The sequence below is a fragment of the Elephas maximus genome, chromosome 17 (assembly GCF_024166365.1).
Source record: "Elephas maximus indicus isolate mEleMax1 chromosome 17, mEleMax1 primary haplotype, whole genome shotgun sequence".
Taxonomy (NCBI): domain Eukaryota; kingdom Metazoa; phylum Chordata; class Mammalia; order Proboscidea; family Elephantidae; genus Elephas; species Elephas maximus.
In genome coordinates this window covers 86,955,947-86,981,779 of record NC_064835.1, presented here as the reverse complement: position 1 = coordinate 86,981,779, position 25,833 = coordinate 86,955,947, and the positions used below count along the sequence as shown (strand labels likewise).

Here is a 25,833-nt window from a genome sequence, read left to right as displayed (position 1 = left end):
TTTGGTTTCTTTGTCTCAGTGGCAATTATTGCATTTTCCTAAGTTTGATACCAGAGTTCTGATCCCTGTGGGAAACCTTTCAGAGGCAGCTTGTTCTTCATTGGACAGTGGGCTAAATGTTGAATGTCTGTGCTCCCGCAAGTGCACGTGGCAGGGAGTGCAGGTCTGGAAGTCTGGAAGCTTCTGGTCTCTCTGCAAATACTTCAGGGCGCCTTTCAGAGAGGTTATTAAGCAAGCCCCTGGAGCACACCCCCAAAACAAGTCGGACTGTTGTTGTTCTCAGTAGTCTCTGGGCATCCCAAACACATCTCTCCTTTATTTCCACGCTAATGAGAATAATCTCCCAGTGGAGGAGGCAGGAAGGAAGCTAGACAATGCGTTTCCATAAAGCAAAGGTCAACGACTGTCTCAGCACTTGAGCCAATACCCGAAACACATGCATTCAGCCTGTACTATTTTTGCTACTTGGTCCTTAAAAAAGCCTATTTCCTAGAAATTTGTTTCATCCATCCAGGAGTAAGTGAAGAGTTCCCTTTACATGGAAGTTAGACAGAACTGACTGAAAGGCTCAGGGGTGAGGCTGGGGAAGCAGATCGCCGACTTTCCATCACCTACGTCCGCAGAGGACAATTGAGAAGGTCCCATCTTCTGACTGGTTCTGCATGGCTTCTTTCTCTGGTAACAACAAGTTTTCAAAGAACTCTGGACAACTACAAAACCAAAAAGCCAGACCAAGTGCCAGGGAGTCGATTCCGATTCACGGTGACCCCATGTGTTTCAGAGCAAAAGCGTGCCCCATTAGGTTTTTATGGCTGTGTGACCTTTCGGAAGCAGATCACCAAGCCTGCCTTCCCAGGTTCCTCTGGGTGAGTTCAAACCTTCAACCTTTTGGTTAGTAGTTACTGTTCAACCATTTGCACCACCCAGGGCGTGAAACTCTTATCTGGATTATTTTCTGAATGATTACTTCTCGGTAATAATTAGCATTAGGAGCAATTTGTAAAAGGCCTCTGCCTGAGAATCCTACATGCTGTAGAGTTCTAGGTACAGAGTGGCCCCGAATTAGGAGGATGGGTTGGGGGCACCCAGTCCAAAATCCTTGCCAGGGTGAGGATCAGCTGGCATCCTGGAGGAAAGGCAATTTTCCCTCAGTTTGCTCACTTTGAGTGTCAAGGAGCTAACTCCCAACCAGGGCATTCTATCCCATGCTAATCTAATAGTGAGAACATTTCTTCTTTTCTCCTCTTGAGCTTTCATTTCTGGTCCTGGTTGTTTGTTCTCTGAGGAGTTACACAGAGTTAAGTCAGCTGTCTCCATCAAACATCTGAAGACATCTATCCTGCCTCCCCTGAGCTAAACATCCTCGTGCTCTGAGTATCTCTTACAGGGGCCCTTCTTGCCATCCTGGTTGTTCTCCTCTGAACCCTCTCCAGCAAGTCAGGCTTTGTATGTGGGCTGCATATCGCTTCTGCCTGCATTCCACTGGCCAGAACTCAAGTACAGGTCCCACATGCAGGTAGGTGTATGTGTTGGGGGTGAGAGGTGGCTGGAGACGTAGTACACAGATGGGTGTCTGCTTCCAGGAACAGCTCCACACTATACAAGGGGAGCACAGGCTGCAACTATGGAGGTGTCAAATTTTTTTTTCTCATATTTTGCTGATGTATGTTTTTTGTTGCTGTTGTTAGCTGCTGTCTAGTTGCCCCTGATCATGGTGACCCGATGCACAATGAGATCCACCCATTGCAATCTATAGGGTTTTCATTGGCTGATTTTTCACAAGTGGATTGCCCAGCCCTTCTTCTTAGTCCTTCTTAGTCTGGAAGGTCTGCTGAAACCTGTTCAGCATCATAGCCACACACAAATCTCACTAACAGATGGGTGGTGGTTGCACGTGAGGTGCACTGGCAGGGAATTGAACCCGGGTCTCTCACATGGGAGGTGAGAAGTCTACCACTGAACCACTATTGTTCCCCCATATATACTCTTAGTCCCAAACAAAATATTAAATTTAAATAAAGTAGGGATTTTCACTTCAGGGACCAGAAAAAGCATATGAAACTTCTGTATTAGTTACTCATTACTGTGCAACAAGTTACCCCCAAATTTAGTGGTTTATAACAATAATAAACATCTATTATCTCAGTTTTGATGGGTCAGGATTTGGGAGTGGATTAGCTGGGCAGTTCTGGCTTGGGATGCGGTTAAGACACTCACGAGGTTGTGGTCACGATACTAGCTGGGATGCAGTCATTTGAAAGCTTGACCGAAGCTGGAGGATGGACCCATTTCCAAGGTTGCTCATTCACATGGCTGGCAAGTTGGTGCTGGTGGTTGACAGGAGGCCCCAGTTCCTTCCCATGTGGACCTCTCCACAGGCTGAGGGTCCTCAAGATGTGGCAACTGACTTCCCTCAGAGCAAACAATCCACGAGTGCGAGGTAAATGCAGCAATGTTTCTCATTAGCTAGCCTCAGAAGTGACAGTCACGTCTGCTATGTGCTATTTGAAGTTGGCACTAAGTCCAGTCCATGCTCAAGGGAATGGAAATTTGAAGGGAAGGGCATCAAAGAATTTTTGGACATATTTTAAAACCACCACAGCTGCCATAAAAAAAAAAAAAAAAAATTCCCTATTGTCTTCTCTTAAGATCTAATACAAAGATGGTTATCTTTGGATTTTTTTTCTTCTATCTTCCACTTAAAACTGATGCAAATCTAGAGTCCACCTCACTGACGGCATTTTTCTTACAATTTCTGGCACACGTAGATTTACTCATTACCTTTTCATCTCTTTCTCTCCTAGGAAATAGATGAGTATTTTCTCCTCAGATGAGGAAGCCTTGGCTATTCTCAAAATGGCAGCCTCCCCTGAGCTAGAGGCAGTGACAGTAGTCTTAGAGAAAGGCTTATTCAAATCCAGAAGGAGCCGTGAGGGGAGATGTCTTCAGGGCTGTTTTCAATTTAGTAAGCCCTATAAAATGAATTCTTCGATGGAAGAAGTGTGACAACTAAGGACATATGGACTCACAAGAACCTCCCTGAAACCCCAGATCTTACTGGTGGTGGTCGTTAGCAGTGATCAAAGGATAGGCTTGAATGAGGTGTAGAAATTTTTATTTATCAAAATTCTCTTCAGTGAGACCACTTCTGCTTCTTGCCCTGGCCAGCATGTCCCAGCTACACTGCTCCTTGAACATGTCAGGTGTGATTCCCTCTTCCGGGCCTCTGCAGAGCTCCTTCCTCAGGCTGGTTTGTTCTCCCTCAGTTCTTTTCGTAGATAGTTCATTTTTATAATTAAGTCACCTCTTCAGCAAACCCTTTCCTAACCATTTAATCTCAAGTAGCCCTTCTGCCACGACCAAGTCCCTCTGTTTTAGGTTTATGGTTACACTCATTGCTATTTTTCCAGGTTTTTTCATGTGTATTTATTTAGTGTGTTACCCCAACTACAATGCCTGTGCCATGAGATCAGCCTGTTTATACATTTGCTCTTCAGGGTGCCCCAGTCCCTTGTAGGATGCCTGGCACAGAGGTGTTGAGTGAAAGAAGGAATGAGTGGACAGGCCACTTAGCTCAGCTGGATGCTCATGGTTAAAAATTGCAAAACCAAAAAAACTCTCACACTTTCTCTAGCCCTTCTGAAAAACTAAAGGGTGAGCATGGTCCCCCAAGGAGGCACCACAAGGTGCGAGCTTGCCCTGTGACATAAGAATGCTCAAGGGTAAACTCAGGGCTTTCATGTCTAGTCTTTGAGGACAGTTGTTCAACTCTGCACTAATACTTTTTTAAAATGGGGGTGTCAATTGAGGGCAGTTATTATGGATTGTGTCTCCCCAAAAATGTGTTGGAGTTCTAACCCCTATACCTGTGGATGTGATCCTGTTTCCAAACAGAGTTTTCTTTGTTATGTTAACGGAGCCATACCAGAGTCCGGTGTGTCCTAAACAGGAAATCACTTCTGAGTTAAAAAAGCAGATTACACATGGAGGCACGCAAACATGTGGGATAATAATACATGACGTTGCTCGTTTGGAACTACTCAGTCTAAGCTTTTTGGATCACGGCTCGATGGGTCAAGTTATTGTGTACAGCATATTCGCCATGGAATTCCATTTTGATGCACGTTAAGAGTACACAATTAACAAATCAATTTGGTTGGAAAAAAATTGTCTCAGGACTTTGTACATTAAGCTGTGAGAAGTCACCAGACTGTGCACTTCATTATGCCATCGGGTGTTTCGTATTCTGAGCTCAATAAAGGTACATTGCCTCAAGCCGTATAGTTCTAACAGGTAGAAAAGGGATTATTCATGAAGATGGAAAATACAATAAAGTAGAAGACCTTCCAAAAAAAAAATCAAACTTGTTGCCATCGAGTCAATTCCAACTCATAGCGACCCTATGGGACAGAGTAGAACTGTCTCATAGGGTTTCCAAGGAACGGTTGGTGGATTTGAACTGCTGACATTTTGGTTAGCAGTGGAGCTCTTAACCACTGAGCCACCAGGAATCCAGAAGACCTTAGAGTCTTCTAAAATCAATAACAACATATGGTGCCACATACGAATCCACCAGTCACTCCTTGGAAACCCTGTAGGGGGCAGTTCTACTCTGTCCTATAGGGTCACTATAAGTCGGAATCAACTTGATGGCAACAGGTTTTTTTTTAGTGATTCTGATGGATAAATGGCCTCAGCTATATATACTCCCATAGAGATTAACTTGTTCAAAAGAACAAATTGAAAATGTTTAAAAAAAAATAAAGAGGTCTATAACTTAGAGACCCAAATTTATGCTCTCCCTCTTCATTCCGCATTCAGGGCTCACCCTGCCTGACACATTAATAACCCAGTTTTCAGAAGAAATGTGCAGGTTAGATTAATTAGGTACTAAAGAATTTTTTTTTTTTTAAAGAATAAAAACTTTTCAGAAAACTATGTATTTTAGTATGTTGTACCAAATAGATTAAAAAAAAAAAAAAAAACCCTCAAAACCCTACATTATCTACTGACTTCCAAAAATGAACATCAAAATTTTTATTGGAAAAAAAAAATCTTTTTCAAAAACACAAATTCCAAAATGAATCCAACTGGGATTTTAAACCAGGTTTTTTTTTTTTTTTTTTTTACGTATTAAAAGAAACTCCACACACAGTACTTAGCTCAGTGTTGGAAGACATTCCATAAATGTGAGTAGAAATAACCTTTACCATATGACAGAAAGTACCTTTGAGATCTTTTATTGAACAGGCAATGCATTGTGCAATGGTTAAGGATACAGACGGCTAGAGGAAAATGTCTTTAAAAATTATGTTTGGAAACAGTCTATTAACTGATGAACCTGGTATGCTCCTTTCTCTTCTTCTTGGAGTGACTAGCTTCAGAAAAACAGATGGTTTTATAGCTGCTCTTGGAAATGGCATCTGCTTTACCATAGATGTCATGCCTCGTAGTAAACACGGAAAAAGAAGACAGGCTCAACAGGCAAGACAGCGACCAGAGACGGGGGTTGATCTCAGATGGAAGCACAGCACACACACGCTCCTGGCACGCCTTCTCTTCTTGTCTTGCAACTACGTTCTAGTTTTTCATCCACATTCTATTTCCTCTGCCTTGTCTGAGCCTCCTCATTTAAGGGAATGCTAAAAAACTCGCATTCATCCGTTGGGCACAAGAACACATTCCTGGCCTTCTTCCAAGGTGTTCTTGTTTTAGGGCAGCTCTGGCCCAGGATTATGGCTGTGTGTTTGTCCTCCTTGTTGGTCTGAGTTCCTTCCTCCCCTCTGAGCTCTCTCCCATCGCTTGATAAAATCACTCTTAAGTTTCACAGTTTGCCTGCCATGATTTAATGGCGGTTTTTAAGTAGGTGGCTCATGAAGGTAGCAGACAGTCTTTATCAGCACTCAGTCAACCTATTTTATAATTTGGGGCATGTCACTCCAGGCTTGCGACTTCTTTCTGGCAAGTTCCATCCAGGATGGCTGATCCACACTGGCATAACTGGCTCTCTTCAGCTGATTCAGTTCTTTCTCCACCATCACTGCAGACTGAGCCGCTGGAAAGAAAACAAACAGAAACGTGAGAAATGAGCTAGATTTTCACTTAAGCCTCTTGCATTTCTTTAAAATACCCATCAAGGTCCTGACTGCGTTCTCAAACATAAAACCCATTCATATGTAAACATGTAAAGAGGACTTAGCAGAGAATATGTAAAGTGGGTGGCAAACAGGCTTCAGAACAGGCTTGTGCAATTCCAGCAACGCAGTGACTTGAGAGAAACTTCCACAATAAAAACTGCAATAACAATCCCAGATGCTTATTGCAAAATATTTGGTAGGACTTGTATACTGCATACCCAAGTTCTGATGGGACAGTGAGATCCCTCTTTGCAGCCCTTCTTTGAGGTTGGGCTTTGTCCCGTGCTTCCGTTCTACAGAGGGCTTGACAGCTGCTATCACGAAAGACTTGCTTCGGATAAAGTCGGCTTGTTTGGACTCCTATGGGGACACAAAAAAGATACACACTATGTGGCCATCTGTGACTCAGATAGGAGGCAAATATAACCAAAGTGAGGTTTACTTTCCCCAAAAGGTTTCTCTCCCAAGATGAACCATGCCTGCTGGCACTTTGTTAAGGGAGCTCTGGCCTGACAACTCACTGACCCCAAGCCCTCCGAATGCCAGAGCTCAGACCAGTGCTGGTCCTTATTCTGAGCCCACTCCTGTGTCACGGCCTCTTTCCTGTCCTCAGCCCCAGATGGTTGGACTTCAGGGACTTCATTTGAAAATCAATATTAACTGTGCTTGGAAATATTTTTGAGATTTTTTTGATACTTGCTGTGAGTGACCATTGATGCCCCAAACTGGGAATCACTGATCAATATTCCTTTTATAAAGTCCCTAAGCCTGCGTGAGGCTTTTTTTTTTAATTGTGCTTTAGGCAAAAGTTTACAGAGCAAATTAGTTTCTCATCAAACAATTAATACACATACTGTTTTGTGACATTGGCTGTCAACACTCTCCCCTTCCATTCCTCCAGCTTTCCTGTCCCCTCCTGCCTTCTCGTCCTTGTCCCTAGGCTGGTGTGCCCATTCAGTCTTGTACACATAGTTGAACCACATGGGTTATTGTTTGTTTCATAAAAACAAAAGAAAACCCATTGCCATCAAGTGGATTCAGGCTCACAGGCCTATCTAATCTTTGGCTGAAGGGTAAACCTCAGGAGTGACTTCGGGACTGAGTTAAAAGGGTGTCCAGGGGCCATAGTCTCAGGGTTCCCCCAGTCTCTTTTAGACCAGTAAGTCTGGTCTTTTTTTGTGAGTTTGAGTCTTGTTCTACGTTTCTTTTTCCCTCTCTGTCCAGGGCCCTGTATTGTGATCCCGGTCAGAGCAGTCAGCGGTGGTAGCCAGGCACCATCTAGTTGTGCTGGGACTCAGTCTCCTGCAGGCTGTGGTAGCTGTGGTCCGTTAGTCCTCTGGACTCATCTTCCCTTACATGAGGCCTTTTAAGCACTGGTACAATCTGGAGTTTTAAAATGAAGAGATGCAGGTCCTAGGGCAGGCTCAGGCCCATTTCACCACACTGCTGAACAGGCGTGTGGGTTTACTGTGGTGGCTGCTAGGGGAATACAAAAGCTAGAATCTTGGACTGCTTCTAAGCACTGTTATTTGAGTTGAGAAAACTGTTTTCAGTCCAGGAAGCAAAACGGAAGCCCCAGTTGCAGCCCTGCACCCCAGGTGAGGAGGAAGGAGCCCCAGCAGGCAGCCAGCATAGCAGCAAACGCAAGGCTCATTTGTCACCAAGCAATGAGCCAAGATGGAGCTGTTGACACTGTCACCGCGTGTTTCACCGAGAAGTTATTTTAACCTCATTTCATTTCTCCAGAAGCTGAGCCGCGTTGCCTAGGAGGCAGGAAGCAGAGAGCTGCCTTCGCAGCCTAAGTGATTCACTTGCCTCTCTGTCTCCCTAACAGCCCAGCACACGCACAGGGCAGGCTTTGACGCAATGGAGGTTATCATGGGCTGAATCGTTTATGGGGCTTCTCTAAGCCTCTACCCACACCAGCCATCATGACAGGTGTGGTCTGGGTGATGACAACACAGGACATGCCCTCAGCATTGGGGTCCCAGCCCCCAGCTGGCGGCTCCCTCCCAGACCTGAAACAGGAAGCATTTGCATACCTGTGCTCTCTCAGGGGCCTTGGCTGGCTTTCCTGCCTCAGACTTCAGGCTCCGCACTGCAGGACTGTCTTCCTGGTTGGGTGGCTGGTCCGGGACCCCTCGGCGCTTCTGCCGAGCGATAGTGATCCAGGGTGGCATGGGCTGGCTGTCAGCTCCGGGGCCTGCTGCTGCAGGAGACAGGCCCTTGGCTGTGGGTAAAGGCACAAGGTTCTGTAAAGTCCCACCCCTCGCTCAGGCCCACCTTCCGCGTTTCCCACACAGAGAACAGTGTACTGCTCAGGCTCAGGGCTGGGGGAGGTGACATGGGGGGAGGGTCTGGAAGCCTCCTGCTGAAGTTACTATTTTTCTTCAGTGGGCTTTGTGTTCTTATTTACATTTGCCCAGAAGTGCGCCAAAGAGATGATGCTCCTCTAGTCTGAGCCACAAAAAATGAAACACAATGACTCCTACAAGATCAGCGTCCATTTTAAAGCCAGCTTCCTCCTAGGGTAAATCCTTCCTGTGGTGAGATAAAGATAAGTAGTAGACAGAGATCATCCTGCCACTTAGGACCAGAACATACCACCGGTCCCTGGTTTGTTTGGGTATCAAATACACATTTTTGTCCCCCCCCCCCACTTTTTTTTAAAGCCATACGCATTATCTCCCCCTTGTGAAGAGTAACGCCCAAACCAGCCGTCATTATCTCCCTGCGTGGTCTACGGGAAGAGAAGTAGTGCCTTTGAAGCCAGCGCACTCTGCTGAGTGCTCCTTCCCGTTAGTGGTTTTTATCTTTGGGTGGTAACCCTGCGGGTCCTTACCTATCACTTTACAACTCTCCTGTTATCTTCAGATTTTCTATGATGAGAGTTTATTAAAAAAAATCAAAACCAAACCAGTTGCTGCGGAGTCCATTCCAATTCGTGGTGACCTCACATGTGTTAGAGCAGAACTGTGCATGACAGGGTTTTCGATGGCTTGACCTTTTGGAATCAGATTGCCAAGGCTTTCTTCCAAGGTGCCTCTGAACCACCAACCTTTCGGTTAGGAGCCCAGCGCACCACCTAGGAGATCCTGTGCGTTTATTAACTTCATTTGAAAAAAGAGTTTTTTTTCCCCCCCAGGGAAAAAATACACCGACTCCAAAGGTTCCCCGTGACCTCGTCAGTCTGGATGCTCATTGGCCCCGATAGAAAACAAAGCCAGTGATGGACCTCCCAAACGCCTTGACCCTGGTCACTTTTCTGTTTTCTGGTGTCCTTTTTCCTCCTGCAAAGTGCACCTCCGTAAGTGAGATGAAGACAGAGCTCATCACAGCAACACAGGAGGGTGTCCCCGATGAGCTAGTGCCTTCCTTCTTCATGGCCTGATGCCTCCACACCTCGCTCTGGGGTGTATAGGAGATTACTCTCTTTGCTTTTGCTTCTGTCTCCGATTCAACCTTGGGTTCTTTTCTCTTAGTTCCCTGATCACCAAGGAAGGACGGAGACAGAAGTTACTTGTTATGGGTTGGATTGTGCTCCCTGCCCGTCCCCCCAAAAAGATTATGTTTAAGTCCTAAACTCCAGAATCTGTGAATGTGATCTTGTTTGGAAAGTGGGTCTTTGTAGATGTAATCAGTGAAACTGATACGAGGCTGTACTGGAAGTAGGATGGGTTATAACCCAACATGACTGTTGTGCTTGTGAAAAGAGGAGAAGAGACACACAGACAGACACACAGAGGGAGGACGGCCCTGTGATGACAGGGACAGAGATAGGGTGATGCGGCTAGAAGCCATCCTGGAATCTGGAATGCCAAGGATCATCAGGGATCACCAGAACCTGGGACAGGGCAAGGGTAAATATTCCCCTAGAGTCTTCTCTTAATTTTCCAGTGCTGCCATAAAAAAATATCACAGGTGGGTGGCTTTAAAGAACAGAAATTTATTTCTTCACAGTTCTAGAGGCTAAAAGTCCGAATTCTGGGCGTTGGCTCTAGGGGAAGGTTCGTCATTGTCTTTCAGCTTCTACTAGCTGTAGGCAATTCTTGGTGTTCCTGGGCTGGTAGATTCATCAACCTTCCTCTTTATGTGGTGTCTCCCCAGGTGTGTCTGTCTCTCTGTGTCTGTACACTCCTTTGTAAGACGCTTCTCAGAAGGGATGAGTCGGAACCTACTGGACGGCAATGGGTTTGGTTTGGTTTTGGTCTACTCTGCTATGACTTCATTAACATAACAAATGAAAACCCTATTTCCAAACAGGATCACATTCACAGGTACAGGGGTTAGGAGTTCAGCCTATTTGTTGTTATGTGCTATCGAGTCAATTCTGACTCATAGCACCCCTCTAGGACACAGCACAACTGCCCCACAGGATTTCCAAAACTGTAATCTTTACAGAAGCAGACTGCCACATCTTTCTCCCATGGAGCATTTGGTGGATTCAAACTGCCAACCTTTCAGCTGAGCGCTTAACCACTGTGCCACCAGGGCTTCTTAACATATATGTTAGGGGACACAATTCCACCCATAAAAAGCCTTCGGAAGGAGCATAGCCCTGCCAACTTCCTGAATTCGGATATCTGGGGCCTCCAGAACTGTGAGACAATAAATTTCTCTTGTTTTAAGCTCCCCAGTTTGTAGCACTTTGTTGTGGTGGCCCTAGGCTACAGTCTCCACCCGGGGTTGAGAAGGGTTGTAGGCTTCACATGCACAGACCTCCCCTTGGCTCTGAAACAGCTCCCACCTTTCTCTTGGCTGCTCCCTGAGACCTCCAACCAACTGGTCCCCTGGGAACCTAGCTCCATCTCTTTGACTTACCCCTTGTCCCTTCTCACCTCTTCTCTCTCCGGGCCACTGACTTCCTCCCAAAGTTCAAAGACAAATAGTCACACCCTGAAGCCGCAGCTCTCAATTCTTCTCTACCCTCAACTCAAAACCTCTGCCTGCCTCACCAGTTAATTCCTAACCCAGCTGTAATATAAACACTGTTCTCTACATCCTTCCAACAACTAAGCCAGCCACCCTAAGACCTCTTCCCTGTTCTCAACCTGCTTTACTTCTCTGTAGCTTTGACAGGGCCATGCATCCTCTCTTGGAAGTCCTGGCCTCCTTTGGCATCCTCCATCCCAACCTCTAAGGCTCTTCTCTGGGTCTTTGCCCTTCTCTTGCCCCTAAACCTGTGAAGTCTTCACTGTTCCTGACCCTCAGCCTTCATCTCTTCTTCCCAAAATGTTCTTTCTTTTTCACTTTCCCGATTTCAACACTCAAATTTGCCTAGAATACTTTCAAATGTACAACCCAGCCCTGCTTCTATTCTTAGTCAGAGCTCATTGCTACCTCCTTGCTCTACCTTTCTTTCCTTTCCATCCATCCATCCATCCATCCATCCATCCATCCATCCATCCATCCATCCATCCATCCATCCATCCATCCATCCATCCATCCATCCATCCACCCATGCATCCAACCACCCATGCATCCATGCATCCATGCATCCATGCATCCATCCATCCATCCATCCATCCATCCATCCATCCATCCATCCATCCATCCATCCATCCATCCATCCATCCATCCATCCATCCATCCATCCATCCATCCATCCATCCATCCATCCATCCATCCACAATTCATCCATCTATCCACCATCCATCCATCCATTCATTTATCATCCATCCATCCTTCCTTCCATCCATTTATTCGTTCAACGTTTGCTATGGGCAAGGACTATGGTAAATGCCGAGGTGGAAAAATACACAACAAACAGCTGTTCCTTAAAAAGCTCAAAGTCTAGCGGGAGACACTAGATACAAATTAGCTGTGCCGTAAGCTAAAAAATGCTAAAATTTACCAAGTGCTATGTGGACACAAAGCATAACACTGTTGGGTGAGAGGTGGGGTGCCATCTGGGGCTGGAACTCAGAGAAGAACAAACTTTCTAGGCTGAGAGGAGGGGCCAGGAAAGCTCTCAGGTGGAGGGAAAAGAATGTGGAGCAGTGTGCCACGCTGGCCCAGAGTGGATGAGAGGCAGGCAGGGTACCAACTGGGAGGGGTCTTCTCTGCCTTTTCCCTGTCTGTAACTGGGAGACTTTGAGGTTTTAAAGGAGCCCCTGGGTAGCACAGTCGGTTATGCACTCAACTACTAACCAAAACGTTGGCAGTTTGAATCCACCCACAGGCTCCTAAGAACACAGGTCTGACGATCTGCTTCTGAAAAATCACAGCCCTGAAAAGCCTATGGAGCAGTTCTACTCTTGCACACATGGGGCTGCCATGAGTCAGACCTGACTTCACTGCACCTGGTTTGGCTTGGCTCTGGGGGTTTTAAGCCACGGGTACACTCTGGAGGGTGTGTGGATATTTATTCTCCACACAGAGAAGCAGGAGGAAGGAGAGGCTGTGGCCACAGTCCAGAGCGAGAGATGAGGGACTGGACACCCTGCCAGGGAATCACCTCAGCTTTCCCACCTAGCCCTCACTGGAGGCCACCTCCTCCACCATGCATGTCTGGCCACTCTACATGGACATTCCCTCCCTCTCCTAATTCTTTTGTAACTCTCTTTGTACATTTACCCGGGGCATTTGGTACTAGACATATTTGTTAACCAATCATCTGCCCCCACTGATACATGCTTTTTGGTCATAAGAATATCTTATGTATTTAAGAAACATATGCCACTGGTGGTGCAGTAGTTAAGAGCTCAGCTGCTGACCAAAAGGCTGGGAGTTCACATCTACCAGCCACTCCTTGGAAACCCTATGGGGCAGTCCTACCCTGTCCAATAGGGTCACTATAAGTTGGAATCGACTCGACAGCAACCGGTTAACGGGTTAGGCCACTGACTACATACCAGGTACTGTTCTAATATTAGCTCATTCACGATGTCATTTCGCGTCCTGTTTCTTCCCCAGAGAACCGAGTCATTGCCTGGCACACAGAAGGTGCTGGGTGGCTGCTATGTTTTATGTAAAGTCTGTATTTCTCACCCTTCATTCTCAATCAGAGTTCCATATAATCCCTCCTAGTTTTTGCCTCTCTGGGTTTTTACTTTCTCTTAAAAGATACTGCTTTCTTTGATCTTCACACTCAGTGGCCAGTTATACCTTCTGCTCTCTTCCTGGCCTGAGATGTCTGGGTGGTGTCACACGTCCTCTCAACTCTCACTCAGCATGTCAGGTGTCCTCACCACACCACACCACACGTGTTTTAGAGAGAGGGCTTTTGCTATGGGTTTAAACTCACAACCTCATTCAATAAAATACTCTGAATAATTCTGTCAAGACTAAGTGTATTCTAAGAGGAAATTTCCATCATGAATTTTAAATTAGAAGCAGGAACATTAGGCTATTAAATGCCCAATCTGCTCCAGCATCTCTGGAACGCTCTGGCTGGCTCCCATCCTCCTCATAGCTCCGTGTAGGGCACCTAATACTTGTGCTGCTTCTTACCACAAGGGAAAAAATACCACAGCTCTGGTTAATTCATTATCCCATACACTTGAAATATCCTAATTGAGCCAAAAAGAGTACACCTACTCCTCAGTTATCAAAATAATTAGTTCAAAGGCTAGGCTGTTATACAAAAACCAGCGGTATGCAAAAATGGAGGATCACCACATCAGTCCACAAAATGAAGGATGACTACATCATTACGTAATGCCAAATTACATCATTATATAACTGCCAAACCACTGAGAATTATGGCCCAGCCAAGCTGACACACAACCTTAACCATCACAGCCAGCGTTACTCTCGCCTTGTACCTCGGTGTTCGTTACTGCCAGACATACATCGTTAATGTACAAAATAGTTGGATAGTAGATAATTTACTATTGTCATAAATGTGAAATGTCAGGAACCAAAACCATTGATAAGTGAGGAGCAGGTGTGTTTTAAAAACCTGTGGATAATAAAATGTGTAGGTACACACATACAATGGAATATCACTCAGCCATAAAGAGAAATACAGTCTTGATAGATGGTACAACATGGATGAGCCCTGAAAACATTATGTGGAGGGAAATAAGTCAGTAGCAAAAGGACAAATATTACACAGTCCTGCTTTCCTGAAACAGGCAAATGTATAGAGACCAAATCTTATTAGTGGTTACCAGGGTTAGAAGGAAGGCGAAATGCTGGAGTCATTGTTTAGGGGCACTGAGTTGCCTTTGACGGTGGTGGAATAATCCAGAAAAGAGTAGTGGTGACAGTTACAGAACATAATGAATGTAATCAATGTCACTGAACCGTATATGGAAAAGTTGCTGAACTGCCAAATGTTTTGTTATATATATTTTTACCCCTCACACACAGAGAAAAACCAGCGGAGAAAGTTAGACGGAACAAGGGTACATGCAGTGTTCCGTAAGGAATGGGGTGAGAAGCAGATCCTAGAGTAAGGCTACGGGCCCAAGAATGGGCCAAGACCTGGTGTCCCTCCAGGCCATCCCCAAGAGCAACATTTGAGGTGGGGCCGAGATGGCGGAATAGTCAGATGCTTCCTGTGGTCCCTCTCACAACAAAGACCCCGAAAAACAAGTGAATCGAATATATATGACAATCTAGGAGCTCTGAACATCAAAGCCAAAGTTAAGGAATCAGACTGAGCATCAGGGGGAGGGAAAGATGGTTCGGAAACAGTGAGGAGTTGCCAGACTTGACCTGGCGGCAGGGCGGGTAGGGACTGGCATCGTGCAGGGTGGATCAGCTGGTGAGCGTGGTGAGGCAAAAGCAGTGGTGCTCGGGACACATTTTCCACACCCAGACAGACCAAGCTGTGCAGAGTCTACTCAAGCCTCCAGAACCAGTGAAAAGCGGCGCTCAGTCAGCAAAAGATAAGCACATGGGTCCAACCTACCGCACAGACCAAAAAACACCCCCTTTGGGAAGAACCTCTCCCCACTCTGCACTGGGTCCCCGGCTGGCTTCAGGGGATTCTGAGTCCCCTGGGCTGCAAGTAGGACCCATCAAGCGTTCTGAGCCATTCTCCTGGCTTTGGCAAGAAGACAAATTAATAAACAGGAAAAAATAATCTGCCAGCTCCCCTAAGCCAGGAACCCAGGGCAGGCACAGTCCCTTTGCCTAGGCACAGGCATAAGGGGTTCATAGTCTTTGAATGCCTTTCACCCCTGCCTAGACCTGTGTGGGCCAATTTCAATAGCGTAGGCCCTCATTAGCACAGTACAACAGGGTATATACCTGGAGCCTATTATCAGCTGTATCAGCTATAAGGTGGAGTGGGATATTTGTGACATTTGACACTGCTCTGCCCATTATGCAGTGTCCTCACCTCTCCACATCAGGTGCCTGAGGACTGGTGGCTCCACCCACATCACCTAGCCACCAGCTAGAGGTGTCCAAGAATAAGTGGTGCCTCCCAATCCTTACAGCCAACAGCACTAGGTACCCATAGTCGGCCTGCAAAACCCACTCACCTACTCACTCTAGGGAACAGGGACACACTTTTCTTACAGACACTCGGGGGCAGCTGTCAGCTCCCTGCCTTGCTCGGTGCATGACCCCACTACTGCAGCCAGATACCTGTGCCTATTCCAACCACTCCTGCCCAACTAGGACTGTAGGTAAGAGCCTGTACCACACAATCGGTGACTGACTACCTGGACACCTGAGCCGAATCCATACAAGAAAAGTAAACAGACTCCTGGGCTCATATACCCAATCCGACATCTCAGGGGACCTGAGGCAAAACCATATTACACCCTCCAGTTTGCTCATGTGAAATGCAGTCTTATAAACAATGCAATTATGCTCAGCTTGGCAAGATATACCTTTTCCTCCCTCCCTCCCTCCCTCCCTCCCTCCCTCCCTCCCTCCCTCCCTCCCTCCCTCCCTCCCTCCCTCTCTCCCTCCCTCCCTTTCTGTCAAGAGTGTGTTGGAAGAATTCCATACTAGGTGCAGAAGGGTCACCTGCTGCACTGCTCGCCTATGAGTAGCCGTGTTTCCATCTGTAGTGTAAGTGTGTGTGTGTGTGTGTGTGAGTGTGAGTGTGTGCGTGCATGTGGCTGTGTTTGTGGGCATATCTTACAAGAGTGCACGCCCATGGCTGGGCCAGCTGTGCTAGCGTGGGATAAGGCTACCTCTGATGCCACTGTCACCAAGGGGAGGTCCAGCCCTCTCGCAGAGATCATCGTTTGCCAACCCCTTCTCTCGTTTTTCCCTGGTGACATTCTTTCCTTTTATTTATATGCTCCCTCCATTCCCATCTTCTTCCCTGTCTAGAATGCAAATGGGCCTGAACGATCCTCAGAGCCCCCAAACTCATTAACAGGGACTGTCCAGGGCCTGGTAGACACCAAGGAGGTGCAGAAAAACCACTAAAGCTTCCCACTGTGGCCCAGAGAGGCCTGAGATTCCACCCGGAGCTTCCTGTAACCTACAGGTAAGTAGAGAAAGGCATGTTCCTCAATGCCAAGCCTCAGAGAAGCTGTGTCCTTGTACCAGGTACATGCAGGCAGAGCGGCTGCGTACAAGTCACGTTCTGCTCTGTGGGTGGAGGCACAGGTGGCAGCTCTGACCCACACCCCACATCCCCTGCCCTGGGAGCCCATGGATGGGGCTCTGTGGTCAGGGCCATCTCCACACGGAGAGAGGAGGAGAAGGGAATGGGAACACAGACAATGTGCGGGGTGAGGCAGGAATCAGGAGGGGAGGTCCCAAAGACCTCACAGCAAGATAGCTCCAAAGCGTGAACATTCAGAGTCAAGGGTCCACAGAGAATGAATTTGGAGGCGAAACATGTTCAAAATGTCATTAATCCCAGGATGATATACACGAAAAACCAAACCCCATAGGGTTTCCAAGGAGCGGCTGGTGGATTCCAACTTCAGACCTTTTGGTTAGCAGCCAAGCTCTTAACCACTTTGCCATCAGGGCTCCATGGCAGGATGATATATATGTGGCATCAATTTAAATAAAATGAGCAGAACATATTTCTTTGCTTACCTCTTCCTGCCTTGATACATAATCTTAATCTCCTGAAGGGCTCTGACTTCTCAATTTCTCCCCCCAAAATGACAGGAGGTTGAAGCCACACAGGTACCTGGGCTTGCACTGAACAGGCCAGGAGCACATCTTACAGATAGGAAGCCGCTAACACCCTCTCTGTATCTGCGTGATTCCCTTTACACAGAGTCTAGAAGAGACTGACTCCCCAAAACACAACTGCTCTGAAAAGAAACGCAGCACCTCTTTTCTGAGGTACAGCAGATGCGGAGTAAAAATTCTGGAAGGCGTAAAGCTTTAGATGCACGAAGCTCAAACAGGCACAAAGGTTACCCTAAATAATTTAATACCAGATGAGAGCAACTTGTGATCAAAGAAAATAATAATACATTTTTTGGTATTTAAGGATATGGTGCTTTCAAAAGAAGGAGGGGATGAAGAACAATTTATAAGTCTGCTCTTTTCCAGAGCTCTTCCTTCTCCTTAAGGTCCCTGGTGGCGCAAATAGTTTATGCTTATCTACTAACGAAAAGGTTGACAGTTCAAACCCACCCAAAGGAACTGAAGAGGAAATACCTGCCAATCTACTCCCGTAAAGAGTACAACCAAGAAAACCCTCTGCAACACACGGGGTTGCCATGACTTGGAGTCAACTGGACAGCAATGCATTTCGCTTTGGTTTCCTTTCCTTAACGTACTTCCCAACCACAAAGAAATATTTGGAGAAGAACATTTTCAAGCGTTAATTTCAAAGAGACTCTATTCCTGGCAGGTTCAATGGGTTTTGGCAAAGGGGAACGCTTCCTCCCTGGGGCCAGGGTGACTGAGTGCCTTCCGCTCTGCTCAAGGGCTGCAGTTCAAGGCTTATCATCTAGTTCTGCCTCAAGCTAGCAGTGTACTCTTGAGCAAATTCTAGAACCTCTCTTTGATTCGTTTCAATGTAAAATGAGGAAAATAGTAGTATTTACACCTCAGGGTGAGACTGTGAATACACAACGAGATAATCCAGGGGAAGCATTTAGCTCAGTGCCTGGGACCCAGGGTGTGCTTAGAAGGTTAGCTGCCGCCTCCACTGCTGCTGCGGTTGCTTTTTTTGGTTACCGGTGCTGTTGTTACTGTTAACACGTGGGGCGGGATGTGGGCCTTGGCAAATCTCACCCAGGACATGATGGAGACCAGCAAGCCATCGGCACTGAAAACAAGCACCTGTCCCCCACTGTGAGAAGACAGTCACAGCAGGTGCTGGGTGGCATCACGGGCTCCCACTGGGTCAGGCCACAAGGCTGACTCTTGGATCCCTAAGGATGTGGGTCGACAACAGCTCTAGCAGGTGCATTTTACTGCTTTGGGTGTGCCCGTCTGATGGCAAGCCCTGTAAGGGCAGGCACCTCCTCTTAGTCATCCCTGCACCTGCAGTGCTCGGCAAAGGGCTGGTCAGGGCGTTAACCACGCTGCCGTGGTGTCAGGTCCGACTCCTAGCAATTCCGCAGGACACAGCAGAACTGCCTGTAGGGTTCCAAGAAGCAGCTAGTGGGTTCGAACTGACAACCTTTTGATGAGCAGCAGAGCTCTTAACCACGGCGCCACCAGGGCTCCAGGGCGACAAAAACCAGCTGCCATGGAGTTGGTTCCGGCTCATGGAAACCCCATGTGCATCAGAGCAGAACTGTGCCCTATGGAGTTTTCAGTGGCTGGTTTTTCAGAGGTAGATCCCCGGGCCTCTTTCCAGGTGTCCCTGGTGGACTCAAACTGCCAACCTTTCTGTTAGCAGCCGAGTGCTTTAACTCTTTCCACCCCCCCAGGGACTCCAAGGCCAGCAGAGTCTGAATAAGGCTGGGCAGCTACAATCATGCAGGAGCCTGGCCCAAGACACCCATCCTCACTGAAGACCCGCTGTCAGGATGCTGGCTCCTCTGCAAAGCCGCTGGCATTATGGGAGAGCCCTCGCAGGCAGGCAGGGTCTGATGCAGACACACTGCTCAAGCTTGTAGCCTAGTTTTCATCCATCTTCACGGGTGCTTTCAGCTTTGCCATGCCTCTATCACTCTTAACAACAGAGGCAACAACAACAAAACAACTGCCATCAATTCTGACTCATGCTGATCCCATGTGTGGCAGAGGAGAACCGTGCTCCACAGGGTCCTCAATGGCTGATTTTTAGGAAGTAGATCACCAGGCCTTTCTCCTGAGGCAAATCTCCAACTTTTTGGTTAGCGGCTGAGTATGTTAACTGTTTGCACCACCTAGGGACTCCATGTTGTATTGTTGTTGGGTGCTGTCAATTCTGACTCACAGAGACCCCATGTGACAGAGTAAAACTGTCCCACAGGGTTTTCTTGGCTGTAGCCTGTATGGGAGCAGATGGCCAGGTCTTTCTGTCACGGAGCCACTGGGTGGATTTGAACTGCCAACCTTTTGGTTAACAGCAGAGCACTTAAGCACTACGCAACCAGGCCTCCATCCCTACATACAGAACCCTAAATACAATGGGGAAGAAAATCACAAAGTTTCTGGACTCACGTCTGGCATTATGACTGAGCAATTTCTACCCAAAGAGACCTAAGAGTAACCATTCAGAAACTCAACATGAAGCCATTTCTAGGGACGTTCAGCCACCGCTCCACGGGAAAGAGGCATCTAATCGCTTCATTCTGACACACCGATTGGTGATGGCCGGTGAGAGTATTTTCATGCCTATTAAAATTCAGCCTCAAGGTACTTTTTCTTTCATCCAAAAAGGCTTCTATACCAAATAGCAGAGGGAATGGGGCGATGGGGGTGCTCTCAGGGTGGACAACACCCAGAAGACAAGTAGGACACAGCTGTGAGTCTGGAAGCTGGGAACCCTCAAGACCACCTTCCCCGAGCGAGAAGTGGTGAGCTTTACAATGTAAACGGTCACATGTTCTTGCCCTTCGGATGAGAAAATAAACCAGATGCTCCGCTCTGCGCTAACACAGCTGGACGGCACGACGTCTATGCCTCGTAAAAAGCTAGGCTACGCTGCCAGCTTTTTTTTGAGGTGAAAATATACACAACACAGCACAGACCAATTCAACAACTTCTACTCGTCTAAGCCAGTGAATGCTGCCATGTTTTAAGCACTCTTTTTCCCTTTCAAAAAATTGTTTCCTGATGATAAAAGGACACAGTCATACTGCACGGATTTGGAAAGCAGATAAACACATAAAGGAGAAAAAAAAGTTTCCCATAAACCAACACCCATGCTAACGACTTGGGCTCCCTCGGGATCTTTTCCTGTCACACTGCCGTCTGAAAACGCCTGTCAACAGCTCACTCCCAGCCTCTCAGAACTGCCGAAGGCCCGAGGAGCTTTAAAGGTTTCTGATGCAAATGGCTGTGTCATCACCGTCGTCACAGCTATCTGAAGCCAGGACAGCCAGCTATGTCTCCGTGTTTCAATCAACAGAGCAGCAGCCCTCTGCTTCTGCCTCTTCCCGTGTGCTCTGCCACGACCCTGGTTGTCCTGAAGGAAACCAGGTGATGGGATGACACTAGGGAGACCGCCGGAGCCCGGGGGGGGGGGGCCCTGGAGACGTGCAACGGGGCCTCACCCACTCTGCAGAGTTTGTGTTAGGTCTCTTCCATGACCAACTTGAGGGTTTTGGGGTGCTTTGTTGTCTTGGGTGTTTACTGATCTATTGTCAGCCTTGGCGTACACATCTCCTGGTCAGTTAATGCTGGCAGAAGTCTGCAGCCATCCCTCATCCGTTCTGTCGGGGAGCCAGCCGGGCTGTGGGACCCCACCTCAGACCTCAAGCTGGGGGAGCTCATCCACGTCTTTATTTCCAGCCTATGGCCGGCATTTCAGGAGTGAGCCAGAGGGGCTATTCCCAGAGTGAGCTCGCATGTTTGACGCCAGGAGAGGGCTGTGCCCTAGCCGCACATCCAGACTAAAATACAGCCCTCACTTCCTCTCCTGATTCACCAGAGGCCTGGCGGGTGCCCACGAGGTGCCTGGCCCCATAGGTGCTGAGGCTACAGACACGAAGGGTTTTTCTCAGCTACTATAACTCTGTGAAGACTGCAAGAGCAGTCAGTGGGGAGAGAAGGCCCTCCGACAGCTGACACGTGGTCCCAATCCAGAATGGCCCACAGCCCGCCAGAAGGGGGCACGAGAGGGGCTTTGGGAGTGCTGATGTTGGTCAGTTTCTGGTCTGATGTGCTCATGTGTGAAAAATCATGGGGCCAGACATACACGATCTGTGTACTTTTCTGCAAGTATACTATTATTAAAGTAAAAAAGCAAAAAACCCCGGTGCTGTCACAGAGACAAGGAAGCGTCTAGCTCCCTGTCCACCCAGAGAAATGAGGCACGTTTGTACCCTGGAGCTGTTTCTACACTGAGCACAGGCAAGGCTGCTGGCAGAGGGGAGTGAGTGCTCCCCAAAGGAAGCCCTTCCTCCATGAGCAGACTCTTCTCACGCTCTTCACGCCCTAGGCCCTCAAACGCTGTCTTAGTCCCCTACTGCTAGCGGAAATACCACTAGTGGGTGGCTTTAAAGAACAGAAATTTATTCTCTCACAGTTTAGAAAGCTAGAAGTGTGACTTCAGGGTGCTAGCTCTAAGGAAAGGCTTTCGCTCTCTCTCTGTCAGCTCTGGGAAAGATCCTGGTATATTCCAGCTTCTGTGGCCCAGGTGTTCCTTGCTTCCTTGGTGATACCTGGCATATTCTTCTCGTCTGTGCTTCCGTCTGTGTCTAATCCACTTTCTCTAACTCAGAAGTGCTTAGGCTTAGGGCACACCCTACAGTGTTATGGGCTCATTAACTTAACAAAGAAGATCCTATTTCCAAACAGGTTTGCACCACAACATAGGGGTTAGGATTCCAATATATATTTTGGGGTGGGGGGGGACACAATTCAATCCATAATAAATGCACTCCAAGGTCCCTGACCCACTTGCCTTTTCTAACTACTACCTCCACCTAGCCCACCCAGTCTCCCTCCTCCCTCCATCCTCAACAGGTTTACCCCGAATCCCTCCTCTTGCTTCCGTTTACTCTCGTAAATAAGGTTCCACCAATGGGCAGGAGCAAAGAGCCTGCCTCTCTAAGCACGGGCTCACTTTAGAGCATCCTGGCAAAATGGTGCTCTCGGTGAAAGCAACTGCCGCTGTGTGGGCGCCTCCTTCCCAGCCACCAGCACCAGGCCACCAGGGGCAAAGCTGTCCTCACACCTTTTCCCTCTGCTCCAACGTCAGGAGCCACAGTGGACACCTGCTTCTCACTCCAGCTCCTTCTGCTTCTCCAGTCTCAAGATCTCTACGGCTTCCATTTCTCAGTCAATAACTGAAACCCATCTTCCAGTTCAGAATCTGCCCAGCCCAGACAGGACAGTGCCTGCCACCACAGTGACAGGTGCCAATGGGGGAGATAGACTGACACAGTAGCCACGATGGTGGATTCAAACTTGCTATTGTGAGGATGACACAGGACTGGACATCTCGTTCTGTTGTACATAAGGTTACCATGAATCAGAGTCAACGCAATAGCAGCTGTCTGTCTGTCTGTGTGTGTATCTATGTGTGTGACCTACACATTCCTCTCTTACAATCAGAAACCAATATGCTAGAGGAAAGAAAAAAATGCCACGGATGCTTCAAATGGTCCTGGAAATGTGTATATATTATAAGAGGTGAGAGCTAGTGAGAGTCAAGACTCTGTTAATAATTAGCGTATATTAAGCACTTACTAAGGGCAAGTACCAAGTTAAACATTTTACATATTAATTTTCAGCAATAACCCTATTTTAGCTGGGAAAACTGAAAATTATAGAGGCCAGAGAACTTGCCCAAAGGCACCCAGCTAGTGGCCTGTGGAGGAGTTTTCAGCCCATGTAGGTTGGAGTCCGTGCTCTTCACTATCATGCTATACTGCAGTGGTTGCTGTGGTTCTCGACCAGGGCTGATTGTGGTAATGTTTGGGGGCATTTTGGCTGTCCCAGCTCAGGACGCGGGAATTGCTATCGGCATCTCGTGGACAAAGGCAAGGGGTGATGCCAAACATTCTCCAATGCACAGGACAGCCCCGCACAACAATGAAGTATCTGGCCCAAAATGTCAAAAGTGCTGAGATTAAGAAACTATTGTTTGCCACTCAACGAATAAGTCATAAAGCAGAGTCATGGGGAGAGCATGGAAGTATAGGAATGTTGTGGGGTCATACCATTTACTATGAGACAGTATGTGATATAATGGGTGAGGATTAGTGACAAAAGATCTATCTGCGTTTGAGTCCTAGCTTCGTTACATATTGGCCGTGTGACCCTGGACATGTCACTTTACTTCATAAGCCTCTGTGGTTTCATCTGTGAAATGGGCACTGAAAATATCCTACATCACAAGGAGGGCTGTGAAGGTCATTATGAATATGATGGATGGATGGACGGATGGGTAGACGGACAGACAGACAGACAGCTGTTACTGAGTTGGCTCTGATTCATGGTAGCTTTATGTACAGTAGACTGAAATGTTGCCCAGTCCTGTGTCATCCTCACAATCTTAAGTTTGAATCCATGATTGTGGCTATTGTGCCAGTCTATCTCCCCCACTGGCACCTGTCACTGTTACAGCAGGCACCGTCCTGTCTGGTCTAGGCAGATTCTGAACTGGACAGGGGGTAGGCATGGTTCCTGGGGGACTGCCATCCCCTGCTGAAGCTCTGGCTGGCCTCTGCTGCCCAGTGCCCACTTGCAGAGACTCAGGCTTCTGGAGTCCCTTTGGCCTCCCAGCGGCCCCCCTACTAGGGAGCAGTGTGGTCGTGCGGCAGCCCTGTCTGCCCTGTGGCCACTGGTGGCCTGAGTCCAGCATCGCTCCTCCATGTCTCCCAAATGCAGGGCACACATGTCCGGCTTTCTGAGAAGTTTCATGGAACTCCCCTCATAGACTCTGGCTGAGTTCAGCCCCCTGGAGCTCATAGAATGCCATAGTTTTGCAAACCCCCTTTTCCTCTCCCATCTTAGGACTCCTGCATACTCTCAGGGCGGCGGTGGCGGTGGTGGGTAGCTCAGGGCTCTCCACAGTATCTGCACACGTGCGCTGGCATCTTACATGTATGCATGGGCGCCTATATCTAAACGGGGACAGGAATAATCCCATTCTAACATGCTCCACGCAGCGGAGATGGGGGTCATTTGGAAAGTTTGGCTGTATCGCATTTTGTAGTCTAAAAAAATGCTCTTGTTGCCCTATGTACCGTTATTACGATTAACCTCCAAAAAACCAAAAACCAAACCCACTGCATCGAGTCGATTCCGACTCTCAGTTTGCTAATAAAGAAATTAAGACTCAGCAGTTAAAAAATTCACTTGCTCAGAGTCCCAAAGCCCATGAGGGGTGGACCTCGGAGTTATGCCTCCAAATCTGTGCTTTTTGGTCTCACCGCACAGCCAGCTGCTTCCTCCCTCACTCATCCCTGTGTCTGGTCATGCAAACCTGGCCCCAGAGCACCCACTGCATGCTGGGGGCTCGCCAACTACAGGCACTCAACAGAGAAAAAACCCTCCTGGGTGTTCCCAAGCAGCTCTGAGTCAGGGGCGAGGGGAAGTGCGCTCAAAGCTAGCAGGGGTGTGTGTGCCCAGGGGAGCTGGGGATGGGTGGCGCTGGAGAAGCATGGGTGAAAAGTGTGGCAGATGGGCTTAGAGATGCTGAAATGTCGACTTTGGTTAGAACCCAGAAAGTTTTCCAGGCCTCTACCCAGGAGCTTGATTATATACACAGGGCATTACATGTTTCCCTGTAATGGGAAGGCTTCGGGGGTTTTAACACGGAAACTTCCAGAGATGGACCCATGACTTGGAAAGACAGAATGAGAGGGGTGAGTTGGAGGGAAGAAGCATCAGATTAAAGTGAGGGGTGCTGATATGGGGGCAGGGAGAGGATGGAGACATTTCTTATTAGTATGAACAGAACATACCCGAACATACCAACCAAGGTGTAAAATACGACCGATGTTTTTCATCCATCAGATTGAAAAAAAAAAAAAATAGATTGACAACACTGAGCACTGACGAGGAGGGAGAGAAAAGGGCAGTCCCTATTCTGCTAGAATAAACCAGTATAACCTTTATGGAGGATAACTGGAAGTTATCTATCACATTAAAAAGGCACATGCCCAATGAGCCGGAAGTACCGTTGTTAGGAATCTATCCCAGAAAAACAGTGGCGTGATACATAGAAATACAATGACCAGAGCGGTCACTGCACCACTGTTAATAAGAAGAAGAAAAAAACCTCGAAACCACCAGAATGCTCTTCAGTAAGGGAATGGTTAGCTACAACACAGTACACGTGTATAATTAACCAATATTAAAAAAAAAAAAAAAAAAATTGGCTTTGAGTTGATTCTGACTCATAGTGGCCCTATGAGACAGAGTAGAGTTGCCCCATAGGGTTTCCAAGGACCAGCTGGTGGATTCGAACTGCTGATCTTCTGGCTAGCAGTCCAGCTCTTAACCACTGTGCCACCAGGGGTCCAGCAACCAATATGTGTTGCTGTTGTTAGGCGCTGTCGAGTCGGTTCCAACTCATAATGACCCTGTGTACAACCAAACGAAACACTGCCTGGTCCTGCACCATGCCCGCAATTGTTATAATGCTTGAGCCCATTACTGCAGCCACTGTATCAATCCACCTCGTTAAGGGTCTTCCTCTTTTTCGTTGATCCTGTAACTTTACCAAGCATGATGCCCTTCTCCAGGGACTGATCTT

General features: G+C 47.6%; 1 protein-coding gene across 9 annotated transcripts in view; it reads right to left on the bottom strand.

The window, feature by feature from the left end:
- Positions 1–5,230: 5,230 nt before the first annotated feature.
- CRACDL (CRACD like) overlaps positions 5,231–25,833 on the bottom strand; it is a 180,316-nt gene continuing 159,713 nt past the window's right edge. For all 9 annotated transcript variants that reach the window (XM_049856555.1, XM_049856552.1, XM_049856549.1 and 6 more), the window contains 3 exons: positions 8,180–8,367; positions 6,356–6,497; positions 5,231–6,055 (listed from right to left, as the gene is read on the bottom strand). In XM_049856555.1, coding sequence (XP_049712512.1) covers positions 5,913–6,055; positions 6,356–6,497; positions 8,180–8,367 — 473 coding nt within the window. In that variant the 3' untranslated portion in view covers positions 5,231–5,912. The remainder of the gene's footprint in view (positions 6,056–6,355; positions 6,498–8,179; positions 8,368–25,833) is intronic.